At 45.1% G+C, this 14,529-nt stretch overlaps 1 protein-coding gene across 1 annotated transcript in view; it reads left to right on the top strand.

The window, feature by feature from the left end:
- LOC119433371 (ubiquitin-protein ligase E3C-like) overlaps positions 1-14,529 on the top strand; it is a 55,122-nt gene that overhangs the window by 27,876 nt on the left and 12,717 nt on the right. Inside the window, 6 exon segments of the mRNA XM_049659384.1 lie at positions 2,589-2,740; positions 5,145-5,311; positions 7,546-7,650; positions 10,066-10,138; positions 11,312-11,406; positions 12,736-12,943. Of these exon segments, the coding sequence (XP_049515341.1) occupies positions 2,589-2,740; positions 5,145-5,311; positions 7,546-7,650; positions 10,066-10,138; positions 11,312-11,406; positions 12,736-12,943 (800 nt within the window).

Genomic DNA, 14,529 nt, shown 5'->3' with positions numbered 1-14,529 from the left:
GTTAGTGTTTTATTTTTACATAAGGCCATAGACCTTGCTGTAAGAAGTTTGAATCTCTTTGGTAGAAAACGTGCTAGGTATGTCGGAACCTTTATGTGTCTTCGTATTCCATAGCCACTACAGATGTCAATGCTCAGTAAATGTCTTAATGTGTCGCTTATATGGGTTCTTTTTTTTTTTTTTTTTACTTCGAAGTGTTCTAAGATAGCTTGATTAGTGACCATTCCACATAATGGATTGCTCTTATGATTTTGGAAGAATGCATCACTACAGTGGCTGGTACTACTGGTCACCTTGCCTGCAGGATGTGGGAAGGAAATACTGTATGGCTCGTAGTACTATGCTTACTGTATTTACTCGTGTAAGGATGCTTTAGAGTGCAATAATTCTAGCGGGGGAAAAAAAGTATCAGTAGGCATTATGGGCTTACCCACCTGCATGCTGGTTATTTTTCGCAAGGTGCTACCAGATGGCACTAGAGAATGTCATGCTGGTCATGCAGTTGTGATTGTCATCGTATCCTGCCGGTCCACAGTCATGCAGCATAGATCCAGCATGCTTCTCTAGTATTGGCTGTGCTGAGGTGAGTTGTTAAGCTGTTAAGACAAGTTAAGCTGGATCATACTTTTGGGTGCATAAAGAGAGCATCGCTGCAAGAAGTGTGTGCATGTATTTTAGTATGTGACATGCGATTTCATTCAACACTGTCGCCAAGATCTTCAAGGTGGCTGGAATCTCAAACAGTAATGGACTGCACAGAGGGTGACCAGCTTTGAGAGAGTGCTGATGATGTGAACGTGTCAAACAAGGGCAGCAGAAGCGAGATGGGCTACTCAAAAAAAGTGTTCATAATTGGCCACCTGTGTTCATAATTGTTCATAATTGGCTGCATTATTCTGCACAGCAGTCTCGAGTGCAGTTCAAGGCTTCAGGGATCAGCCATAAGCCAGCCTCGTGTAAAGCCTGCGCCCTATACTAGCCGCGGTGGCTCAGTGGCTAAGGTGTTGCACTGCTGAGCACGAGGTTGCGGGATCGAATCCCGGCCGCGGTGGCCGCATTTTGAAGGAGGCAAAATGCAAAAACATCCATGTGCTTGCATTGTAGTGCACATTACAGAGCCCCCGGTGGTCAAAATTAATCCGGAGCCCTCCACTACGGCGTGCCACATAATCAGAACTGGTTTTGGCACGTAAAATTTTCCCCAGAAAGAAGAAGCCTGCGCCCTATAAAAAATACTAAAAAAAAAAAGTGTGAGCCTTACACAAGTTAATACGGTAATTGGGCTAGTGGCAATGTCATTACTAGGATACTGCTGAAGGGTGGACGGCTGGGCTAGTTGGTATATATTCATGGTATATAAGTGCAAAAAAAGACGCACTGCTACCGAGGAACAAGCACTTACTCAAACTTGTTTATTCGAAGCACGGAATAAATATGTACAGGTGATGGGTGAAGCAGGCAGAAAGAAAGCAATCAAAGAAAAACAACTTGCATCAAGTGCTTTTAAGACGTGAAAATTTTAAGTCTAATAACGATAATTGATGGGGAGCTTCTGTACATGGTGCAGCTTTAGTAAGAGCTTATCACGTCTTGGCCTCGCTTTTTGTTATTGCTCTTAAATACTATGAATGGATTACTTAGGGAAAGTAGTGTGTTGTGACGATGACATGCAAAGAAAAGGACAGATACAGTCCAATCTCGAAGGGGCCCGAAAATTTGTTCGAATTAAAAGAAGTTCTAATTAATGGAAGAATGTATTTTTGAAGTAGTCGAGCAGGTATTCATTACAAGATGAACGAACGGTGCGAGTCGTGAAATTTCGCGGCGCGCAAGCGCATCGCGAGTTGCGCCCACGCCGGCCAACGCTCGGTTCCCGATAACGGCAGAAAACAAAACTTAGGGAGCGGACGGCGCCGTCATGGCGACGGGCACGCACGCGCGGACACCGTCGAAGGTGAGGGAGGAGGGTGGCAGGAAAGCGAATTTGACTTCAGCAACTCCGCCGCTTCGGCGGCAGTGGCTTCGGTGGCTCCCCTCGCCCTCTCTCTCAACTCCCTCGCAGCTCCCTCACCTTCGTCTGTCTCCGTGGACGCCCGCCACTGGTACAGCCGGCTCGGCGCCGATTAGCCCGCTCCTTGAAGTTTCGTTTTCTGCCGTTATCGAGAAGCGAGCGTTTGCCGGCGTAGGCAGTTCATTGGCCGGACTGGGCCTCTGCCGCTGCATGAAGGGGTCTCTCCTAAGCTTTTGCTCTATGGCGGTGTCGGAGCAATGGCGGTCAGAGGTGCTGCCGCGTTATTTGGCGCGCTGCTGAGAGCATTGTCTGTCCGTGGTATGTTCGAATTAACTGTCACAAATGCTTTCGCATTAGAATTGAAATGCACATAACTTGACGGTACCAGAGCGTCAGTTCGAATAAAACGGCAGTTTGAGTTAACGAGATTCCACTGTGCAAGCGCTGGTATGTGACCTCTGTTTTTGTTAATGGGGGTCACTCTCGCAGCAGTCTATTTTGTCAGTAACTTTCTTAACAATTTTGAATTATTCCGCATTGTCATCGGGATAACAAAGGTGCACTTCTTTTCTGTTAGGCCTGGTGGGACACCAGTTATGCAGCTGCTGTCATCTGGGATATGCCCGCCAGACAACTGGGCTGAGCCCTTTTCGAGCCAGCTGAACCTTTTCTGCAGCCTGCTGGCCCACTTGCTACCAACACTGCATGATGTCGAGTTCTACGAGTCTTGTGAGTCTGGCTTTATTGTAGTGATGGCTTTGAGCAAAGCTGTGCATTTTGTTTACTGATGTTCAAGCGACAACAAGACTCGTCACATGTTTCTGGCGTTCCAGGGAATTGCATGCGTTGCAGGACGAACTCACAAAGTGGTTAGTTTAGGCATGAGCTACCTTTTAGTCATCCTTTTTCATCTTTTTGTCAGCCTTTTGCATCCTTAGTTATTCATTTTAGTCATCCCTCTCGCAGTTGTTGCACAGTGGTTTGGTAAATACAAAATATCAAATGTGCAAGGAGCCATGCAGAGACGACATGTTCATAGACAGTGATGAAGATGGGTGATAGGTATGTTAGACAGATGGGCCCAACATACCTATCACTATCATCATCGCAAGTTTTTAGGCGGCTGCACTTGCATTTACTATTTGCAAATGCTCTGCCGCATCGCCATGGACAGTGGAATATGCTGCGCATTCGGTGGCAACCCCAAGTCGACCACTCTCTCTCCGTCGCCAGTGCAAATGCAACTGTTAAGCTTGCAAGTGCAGAAGCTGCGCCATTGCTTTCTTTTGTTCTTTGTCTGGTGGGATGCATCCATCGCAGATCCACACTGCTTGCTTGCCGCTTTGTCGTCGCGTTGCAAGTACTGCGTCAAAACGTTGAACAATAAATTGGAAATTATCCGGGAAGTGGATGCAGAAAAGTTGAGCAAGAATGAAATCGCCAAGAAGCACGCTGTAGACGTACATCTGGAGCAAGAAGATGATTAAGGACGGCTACGCAGCTAAAACTTTCGCCAAGGACCGAAAAAGGCTTCGTACAGCTAAGCACCCGGACCTGGAGACGGCGTTGCTCACATCAATTAAAGAAAAACGCTGACGAGACCGCTTTGGCTTTGTTTTTTAAACTTTTACCCGACAAAACGATCGCGTACAAGGGGGACGTGTTCGCAGGCGGCAAGCGCAGCAAAGAGCTCTCCCTATTTGTGATAGGAAAATCGCAGAAACCTTGCAGTTTCAAGAACATCCGCACGCTGCCAGGGGACTATGCTGCAAATAAGGTGTGGATGACGGGCGAGGTTTTCAAGCAGTGGCTGAGGAAGCTAGACCGAAAATTTGAGCTGTTCTCCTCCTCGTCGATAACTGCTCGGCACACAAGGTCGAAATTGAATTGCGAGCCATTCAACTAATTTTTCTTCCGGCGAATACCACTGCGGCTCTTCAGCCTATGGACCAGGGCATTATATGAAATTTGATAAGATTTTATAGAAGCCACGTTCTCGAAAAGATGCTCCTATGCTTCAACAATGACAAGGGCTACGTCGTGACTCTACTCACTGCCCTGCACATGCTTGTGCAAGGCTGGAGTCTGGTTACAACTGAAAAAAACGCGAATTGTTTCCGTCACTGCGGTTTCAGTGCCCCTAGCATGGGCGTTGGTGAAGTTGAACAGGACGTTCACGTTCCGGATTATGTACGTAAAGTGCTCGGAGATGCTGACTTCGGCAACTATGTGAATGTCGACAGCAGTCTGCTGTGCTGTCACAGATGCTGAAATCATCGCCCAAGTCGTCGGCGATGATTACTGTTACAGTCAAAATATGCCCCAAAGGGTGCAGCTGCTCTTAGAGTGTAGTCCGCGGGAGCACGTTGGCGACACTGGTGTCGCCGCGCAAGTCACGCAGCCTGCTCTTTCCAAGGTGCCTGTTCCCACAACGAGAAGCGGCGGCAGCGGCGTCCACTCTAAAACGTGCCCACGCCTCTTCGCCGATGGTCGCAGACAGCCGTTCAAAGCGGCGGGAGGGTTGGGGATCATTTTGTGCATGCTCTGAAGAGAGCGGCAAGTGGCCTAGTGTGACTGGCCGCAAGCGATTTGCACCGCTTTGAACGGCTGTCTGCGACCGTCAGAGAAGTGGCATGGGCACCTTTCTTTTTTTTTTTCTTTTTTGCGCAATGCATTGTGGATCAGCGCAGTCGACGCACGAATGGAGCAAGAGCTATCTCGACGTCTGGCACGTCGGACCACATTGGCTGCGTGCGGTCAAGTGCATCAAACATAGACGTTTTTCTCGCCAACGTGACATAGAGTGTGTGTGCTTGTGCTCATGCTTTGTTGGACTGTATACACGCATTAACCGAGCGATTGTTTCTCGCATCTTCATTAGTTCGAATTTTGTATAATTTGAATTTTCGTAGCATCCCCATGGAATTCAAATTAACAAGCTTTTATTGTGACCCTTTTTCTCTACCACATGCCAAGATGGTCCCATTGTCCTCCTCCCACCTTATCCTGCGTTCAGCACGGAAACCACAGCACTTGCACTTCTGTCATGCTGTCAGACTTTCTGTATAACCTCTACTGATTGGTGCCACTGCTATTTTGCCACATCATGACCGTTGTTTGTGTACGCATGCAGCTGCAGGGGATCCAATGCCCTTCTCGCTGGACGAGCTGGTGTCACTGATCGCGCAGCTGCGTGAGCTCTGCCTGGGGCTGCTGGAGCTCTGCTTTCCTGACACCCGGACTGGCCTGACACCCCAGCAGCTGCAGTACTTGAAGACCCTGTGGAGACCCATGTTTGAGGTGAGGGAGAGAACGCTGTGCCCGCATCATCATAAGCAGCAGCAGCAAGGTTCACCGCAGGGCGAAGGCCCCTTCCAGCCATCGCTGATTACCCCTGCCTTGTGCTAGCTGATTCCACCTTATGCCTGCAAATTTCCTAGTTTCATCACACCATCTAATTTTTTGCCATTCTGACTGTGCTTCCCTCCTCCTGGCTCCCATTTTGTAACTGATCAGCCACAAGTTATCTGCCCTTTGCATTACAGGACCTGCCCAGCTCCATTTATTCGAATACTCTTAATGCCAACAAGAGTGTTGGCTGCACGCCCATTTGCTCTCTAATACGTACTGCCATTTTTCTGTCCCTTAAAGTTACGTCAGTCATCTTTGATTTCAGTGGCCGTTGCACATTCCTTGGCTTCCCAAGCTTCTTTGTCAACCTCCAAGTTGGTGCTCCAAATTGTCGCGAGAGGAAAAGACAAGCAGTCAGTTCCGAGCGAACGACTGTTTACTGTTGTTAGCCGCAGCAGCCACCGAAAAAGAACTTCTTCGTGCTCGTCCTCCAGCGTTACTAACGCGTGGCATTACCCCTCCCTCCAATAAAAAAGAGGTATCATCTCGATGCCACTACAAAAAAGAACAGTGAAAGTTAAGCCTCGAAAGTTGGTGACAGGTTAAATACCACATGGAGAAGCTAAAAGAAATGAAAAAAACAACGGGCGTGAGGACAGGGACCGCACCACAAAGTTTGTGAATTGGATTCGGTGCGACTGGCAGGGCTTGATCCTGGTGATGTGAACAATGTCAGAGGCACGTGGTCTGCAAAATTGGTGCGATGTTTCTGCAGGGACAGTTGCGTTAAAGGGACACTAAAGGCAAATACTAAGTCAAGCTAAACTGATGTATTAGTGCACGAGTATCTCTATAGTGTCAATATTATCGCGAGCAGAGCCTTAGTAATAGAGAAATTAAAGTAAATGCAGGACACGATTAGCGACTCCCCCGGGACATTCAAGTACTTGCCCGATGACGAAGGCACTCCTCATTTAAATTCTGTCACTAGTACTGAACCACTCGTTATAAAAACATCATTGTACTGTATTATAAGAAGAAAGAAAATACTACTTCACCAGTTCTATTACACTTTTACAAAAAAGAACTGACATTTTCGTGTTCGTGTTTCGTGTTCGCTCGACTCTGCGCCGCCCGCACTTTTGCATTTCAGTTTTTCAGTTATCGTGTAGTGTTGCGCTTGTTTTTCTGGCTCGCGAACCTCGCACTAACTGCAAGTAGCAGAGAATTCCACTTCCATGCGACGTCGCGGAATGCCCGAACGGTCTGCGCCACTTCACCAAAATCAGCTGCAGTGCGCACCGTACCGCCATCTGTCGGGCGCCGTTACACTCACCAACGGCAGAAAATGGCGTATACAACGTCACCACTCCTCAGTTGGCGTGGCGGGTGATTTGAATTGTAATAAAGGTATTTGGACCCTTCAGATCCAATTTTCTCATAAATTAAGTGTTTTCTTTGCACGAGACAAGCGTTTTCAGGTTTCTGGGAAGGTATTTAAACAGTCCACATCGACTTAGTATTTGCCTTTAGTGTCCCTTTAAGGAGCTTCGCCCCTAAAAGGCTCGTGTGCTTGCATTGTAGTGCACGATAAAGTACCACAGGTGGTCAAAATTAATCCGGAGCCCTCCACTACAGCTGTGCCTCATAATCAGAACTGGTTTTGGCATGTAAAACCCAGAAAGAAGAAAATTGACTATATGGGGTACGTGGCGGTACCGCGAACACATCCAAATTATCGGGCATGTCCGAAAAATCGGGCGCCCGGAAAATAGGTCGTTAACTGTATCTTGCAAAAGTGTTGGTACTGCAGGGCTTGCAATCGTACATTTGAATGAATGCAGCCATGCAAGTGTTTAGCCTTCTTGTGAGTTCCAGTATGCAGAGCTTTATCTTTTAAATGTGCTATGGTAACATGCTCATTTTTTGTTGGTATACAACTTTAAATGATGTCACAATGCAGCGTACTCTCACTTCAGCTTCCTGACCTGTTTTAGGAGCTTAGAACCAATATGTAGTGAAAGTGGAACTGGCTAGGATAGTTCAATGTTCTACTGTGACTGCATTCATAATGAAGTGCACGTACATTCGGTGCTTTTCTTTTTTCTTTCTCTCCAGCACTATGTGTAACCATCGCACGGCCATAATGTGTAATTTAATGTTGCTTGCTCATGTTGTTACAGTGTGTAGTCTCACTGCTGCGACAGCTGTACGCTCGGGATTCAAGGCGTCCCTTCTGCCCTGATGGCCACTGGGTTTCACCTCGGACAGCCATCTGTCCCGATCGGGTGAGCAGCTCTCTCTAATACCCGATTATAGCAGTTGTATGGTCTGTCGCATGGTCTGTCGCAAATTTTTTGGGTCCTTACCTGTTTCACCAACGTTGCAGGCAAGGCAGCAGTCAGAAAAGTTGCTGCCATTTGGGCTGTTGTCCGTACTCTCATTGGCAATGTGATCTGTCAGCTTTCTAAGTACCATGTGGCCACTATGAAAGATAACCACCAATTTGGAACCAAGCTGTAACTTTGGCGGCTGGCTCCCAATGAAGTGTCACTGGTTAGGCCTAGCGGCTTAGGCAGTATGCTTGTGGTGAAAATTCGCCGTCAGCCAGCTGAGAGGCAAGCAGCAATCGGTCAGGGGCAGCTATTCATTAATACTTTCATGCTGGCTACACTTCACCTGCGATCTGCCGCGAGATCATTACGACACAGACAGCTATAAAAGTGCAGCTTGGTTTCGTGAGCGATGGTCTGGCAACTACCGTGAATGCCTACCAAATTTGTCTGCCTGTTTACCGGGTGCTATGGTGAAAGCTGCAGCTTGCGTGTAAGCAGAAAAGTGCTAACTGTGCAACACAGCCTGAATTGACGTCCCTGAGTTGCGGTGAAAATATTCACGCTTCAGAATGTTACGGTTGAATGCAGTGCACTCCCATGGCTTCAACCATCACTGGAGTTTCAAGTTGATATCGTTTACCTGTATAAACTGCTCATCGTGCTTTCATGCATTTGTGAGGCACCTTATGCCCTTCTACTTATGCACAGTTCAAGTGTACACTAAATGTTTTCTTTTTTACTTTAGTGCATTCTTTCAAAGTAAAAGTCCAGTTGTTAACGCTCATGTCATGTGGCCTCCTTTTTTGTCTTTGTGTAATTTTGCACTGTAATTTCACCTTAAACATTTCGGCGAACCACAAAACAGAAAAATCCTGTATGAAAGCTTTCTGTACTGGTAGAATTAGAATTTATTGTAATGTTTATATCCGTTTTTTCAGACTGCCTGATTATTTAGTTTTGCAATCTTCTCCGTGTAAGAAAAAAAATCTGTTGTCAACTGCATATAGGAGTCATGTTTCTGTAGTTATTTTGTCCAGATGGCTTCATCCTGACCTCCCAAAATGTTAAGGCCCAAACCCCCATTGTTGTAGACCTCAAAGACAGCCTTTGCGGCACCGACCAGTTTTTTTCTTTTTTTTATAAAGTTTTTTTACACTGCTACTAGGAACAAACATACGAAGATGTTCTCAACCACTGCAGTGGAGATTCATGATCTGAAAGGTTAGGCATAGTAAACACAGATACAAGATGAACAAAAGGTTTAACACAACAACGAGTATTGTGGCCATTTTTTGTATACCCAACTTTTCACACCAGGAGTTCTTCCAACCTGCTCAGTTGTTCTAAGTGAAGATTCATGCACGCCATTGCAAGCATTGTGGTCCTTAAAGGAACTCGCAACCAATTTTTATGGCACCAATTTTTTTTTCTGCAATGGAAAGCTTACTGATCAGAATTTTTTGATCTGCAGTAAGGGTGTAGTCGTTTTGGAAGCACGCTAGAAACAGTGATAGGTGAGTGCGACAGCGATTATATGCCGGCATTGGTGGGAGGCAGATGATAAGTGCAGCTGTGAGAAAGTATTATTTTGCTTATCAAGCCGACGTTCCTGCAATTCATGTTTTCGGAAGTGTGAAATTATTTCTACAATAGTAGCTACTTGCCTTCGTGGTTTCCTGTCAAACAACTTTTGTCATTAGCAAGTCAAGGGTGTTTTTTAGCCAAGCAAAGTTAAGTTCTCTAAACTGAAATGACGCTTTTACACGGTATACACAGTTCAGCGTGTTGCCGTAGCCACACGTGCGCTTTTGATCTCCAAAGCATGTGTCTCTCAAAAACCTGAGGGAGCTGGAACAAATCATTTTAGCTTGCATGGTTGCTGAAAATTATGTGCGCAACAGAAATCATGTGCACACCGCCATGCATTGAGGCACGCGAGCGAGCGCCGCTCGTTGGCGTAGACTTTTCTTAGTTTGTAATACGCATAGAAGTGCAAAATCCTAATAATATACAAACTGCAATTTTAAGCAATATGTATGTGGTACTTAATAACAGCAGACTTACGTGCAGAAATCTTGTATACTATATCCGAAGTACCAAAGCTTCCCCGCCATTTTGCTCCACCTACTGGTTTTTGAGACATTCTTTGCCAATTTAAAATTATAGTTCTTACTTTGATTGCGAACGGCGTGCTGGGTTCTATCACTATAAATTATGGTCATTTTATTTCCATCAACGTCTCGTAACACATTCTGGCCAGTTGTCAGTCTCTCTGAGGGATGACAGCGCTATTTCTCCATTACTCTTCACAATTTTTGTGAGAATTTGGCATTTCTATGCCACTTAAGCTCAGCTTTCCTTTTACAGGTGCCAGGCTGGAACCTGGAAATTCAACGGCTACCAACATGTGGCGCCGCAGCGTTGACTCGAAAACAGCTTGGTATGTTACTTGATCCACCCCCCTTGCTTTAACTGCCGCCTGATGTATTTAGGTAGGAGCGCAACTTTTTTCATTGCATTGCAGATTGGAGAATGCCACCTAGACACCTATTACGATAACTCAGTTCTGAATGGTGTTACACTGCTGTACTCAAAGTCGAGGGTGCGATCAGGAGGTGAAATGCAAAAATGCCAGTGTAATTAGGTTAGGTGCAGGGTTAGAGCCCCAGGTGGTCAAAATCAGTCCGGAGCTCCAGCTGTGACGTGAATCATAATCAGGTCATGGTTTTAGTATGTAGAACCCCAGAATTTAATTTTTAAGGCTCTCTTTCATACGTTTTTTCTTTTTATTCTGACTGCTTTGTTATTCTGCAATTCTTAACTGGCATGCCACACTCTCTATTGTCTTTAGTTATTGCCTGATCATTTTTGTTATTCTTATTACCCAGCACTCAATAAACGCATGCCGCGTGTGGGGAAAGGCTGGATTATCAATGTACGCACTGCGCTGATTGTTTTATAATCACCTAAATTGCATGTATTCTGTAAGGCATCCAACGAATTTTGCAAATTGTAGCTTTTTTTTTTTTTTTTTTTCTTGAATAAGGGCTTTGGGTTTTTACTTGTAAAACCCTGCCGAAATATGCGGTCGAGAGCATTTCTGGCACTCTGCGCAGATAGCGATCTTGGCAAAGCTGCCAGTAACGCTGGTGGCCGTATACGTCAAAGCACCCGGTGCCGAATCACTCGAAATCTTGCAGAAGTGATAGTATCGCTGAAAGTGATCGTAATCGAGCACAAAATGAAACCACTGCGACCTTCAAGAAGACATGCTTTGCTGCCATTTCGTGATGGTGGTGATGCAGCATCTGATGGCTCTAACCATAGGTTATTGCCAACGCCGTGAATGAGGTTGTGGTTTCATATCAGATTTTAATGCACAGGCAATTTTCGGACCCATATTTTCGAAACCGAGGTGCACGTCTGATTCGTGTAAATATGGTATACTCATTTATAAGTTATAGCCAATTTAGCCACAGTGAAATTTTGCTGCAGTTGCCCTTTAAGAGCGGAGTGTGAATGTCTTTGCAACTGTTTCTAAGAAACAACTTGTGGGTTGCAATTTTACGTAGTGTTTGTAAGACACTTGTCATGCCCCTTATGCCTTTTTCAGAGGAAGGTGGGCCACCACTCTCTACCACCGAGCTTCGCAGTGCGGCAATCCTCCAGGAGATGCCCTTTGCTGTGCCATTTCCTATCCGTGTTAGGGTGAGTGTAGTTACACTACAGCGGTAGACATTGTGTACATTCGAAGGACCCAAATGAGATATGCAGTCAACCGAGGTGTGCGAAAATTCATAATTTCAAATATGAATCGAATGGTTTCACTGTCCATTTCATATTCGATTTTAGAATTCACATTTGAGATTGCTGAATATTCATTTATGTTCAAATTTAATTGTCTCCCGTCAATTCAACTTCGTTTAATTACTTTGTGTTATCTCAACTACAATGTACGGTTTTTTGACTCCCTAGGGACTGCGAAAATGTTCAAAAAATTGGGCAGTCTGAAAAAACTGCCCTCATGGGTTCAAATCGTCACAGCCACGTCCGAAATAGCTTTAAAAGCATCTGAAATAGCTTTAAAGGCCTGCCAGTACAATTATTAGGCATCTCGGTGCTCGAACTGTGACAGGACATGGAGGGCGTGGTGTTTGTAATTGAAGAACGCATTTTATGTCCCATGACAACACGACCCCTTTGCACTCTTGGTATGCTTCATTGGAATGCATTGCATGTGCTTGAGTGCTTAACACAGCTATATTGCGGCGAAGCTGACTTTCGAGAACCGGCATTATGCAGTGCTTTAGGCATCTCGGTGCTCGTATTGGGACAGGAGACAGCAGGTGTGCACGTGTGTATTTAACGAATACATTTTGTCCCATCACAGTGGCCCCTTTGCACTCTTAGTATGCTTGACCACTTAACACCACTGTATTGCGGCAAAGCTGACTTTTGGGACCCGGCATTATGCAATGCTTTAGGGGTGTTTACAGCCATGTTACATAGTATACCTTTTAAATTTACTTTTTTTTTTTTCCATCGACAATCCATTATCTTTCGCTTGGCGCTTTTTGGGTATATTTGGGCTTTGCGCCAATATGATCCATAAATTATCATCATATCAGAAAGTATGTTCTATGCGAGTTCGTTGTAACGACTGTGCACTGTATTTAGTATATACTCTAGGGCTCGAGAGGCTATTTGCAAGGGCGGGTTATGCAGTCGAAAATAAAGTACGCCCATTATTGTCAATAGTGTTATCTTGGTAAAAGCTTAATATTGCAAAAAGCACACTCATACACACAAACACCCAGTATTCCCCTCCCCCTGCATTCACAAGCGCTCCTTGGGTATTATGTGTGAGAGCATGTGCATGGGGGAAAGGGTATTTGTGAGTGTTTCTTTTGTGTATGTGTGTGTGTGTGCTTGAGCTTTTGCCAAAATGAATTGCCAACTAGCCAAGCTACAAGTTCTCATAATGTTGTGGCACTCGTTATAGTTGTCATTCCAGCTGTTCTGATGCTTATCTCGCAGGTGCTGCAGAGCCTGATAGCTCGCGACAAGTCGGAGAACAATCGTGAGCAGTCCCACTTTCTCCTGGGCCCCCAGATAGAGGTCACAGTGCGGCGAGACTACATCTACGAAGACGCCTTCGAGAAACTCTCGGGCGAGCCCAACCTCAGGCTACGACTGCGTGTTCAGCTCGTCAATGTGGCAGGTCTCGAGGAAGCAGGCATTGATGGTGAGAAGGGAGCAGGTGCTTCCCATAACAGTTGAACGTTTACGTGACAAAGTACGAAATTTATGCTCGTTTAAGGCCTCCATTTTTTTTTTTTTTTCTGATGATTTTTTTACAGTGTGCGGGCCTTACACGAGCCATTCTTGTGGCTGCTCACTGAGGCCTCAAACTGTGCTTAGCTTGCTATGCTGAATTACGAAATCATTAGCAGTTGACTGTGGTCACAGTTATTCAGTTGACCTCGTTGTTTTCCCTCACCCTGCCGTTTGACTAGCTCACTTCATCAGTGCCCTCCTAAATTCACAGAAACACAATAAAGAGAATGCTGACCAAAGTGGTGTTCTCAAAGAGAGGGTAGACATTTCAATTTCCACACGGAAGCATACATAATTTTGATCGACGTTCTGTTTAATGTTTCTAATATGAATCTACCTTATTTACCCAATTCTAACGTGCCCCCAAATGTAACGCACAGTCAATTTTCGCATTAAAACACGTACCCGATTTATAAAATATAAATATAGCATCTCCTCACGTATTCGATCAGCATAAAACAAGACGTAGAATTTACCTTCACATAAAGGAAACATTTTTAAATGAGCATTCATAATAAAAGTGAGCATAATGAGCATTCATAATTGCCCTTTGCGCTTTGTTGGTCACAGATATAAAGCATACAGGGGTGGTATTCTCGAGCGATTACATTTAGACAGACTGCGACAGCTACTTTGAATTATCAAAAATTTCAAATTAACGAGTTTTGAATTAACGAGCTTTTATTGTATTTGTTTTAAAGTCGTAAATTTTGCTATTATTCAAATGTAACATGAGGGTCGAGTTCAAGCAGCGAAAATCATGGAAAAAACTCGCGTTACAATCGACTAAATACAGTGATTGAGATTAGCAGCATAGGTGAGGGCAGCAGTGCATTTCGGATATTACGGACTTCAGATAAAACGGAGATTTTTTTGTCAAATTATCAGGGTTCGTTGTAACGAGAGTCGACTGTATGATATCATTTTCACGAGACCCTGCATCGGACTTGTTGGAGTATGTGTCCGACAGTGTTCCTGGTGCTGTGTGCAGATAATTAGCTTGGCGCAGTGCAAGAAACACTGGTGGTTGATTAAGGTGCATCCAGTGCCGAGTCGTGCGAAATCTTGCGAAAGTGATAGTATCTCTTAGTTTTTGGCCAATAATACCGTTCAAGATTGTAGTTAAGATAAAATGAACTGACTGCAACCTTCACAAAATGTGCTCTGTCGCTATTTTGTGATGATGATGACACTGTGTCTGACAGCTCTGATGGTAGGCTGTCGCGAAGTCCGCAAGTGCGGTTTTGGTTTCGTATCTGATTGTAATGCACAGGCAATTTACAGGCCTATTTTCATTTTAAAAAAGGTGCGCGTTAGATTGGGGTAAATACGGTACTACTCGACCTGACCCTGTGATCATCTGCCGCCCGCGCAAATGGTCAGCACGCTGGTCCCGTGACACCTTCACACTCACCATGTAAATTTAAAGCTAATCTTGTAAGGGCTTGCTCGAAGCTACAAATAAGACTGATAGGTAGCACGTATTAAGGCACC

This window comes from Dermacentor silvarum, chromosome 11, assembly GCF_013339745.2.
Source record: "Dermacentor silvarum isolate Dsil-2018 chromosome 11, BIME_Dsil_1.4, whole genome shotgun sequence".
Taxonomy (NCBI): Eukaryota; Metazoa; Arthropoda; class Arachnida; order Ixodida; family Ixodidae; genus Dermacentor; species Dermacentor silvarum.
This window is presented reverse-complemented; position numbering and strand designations above follow the sequence as displayed.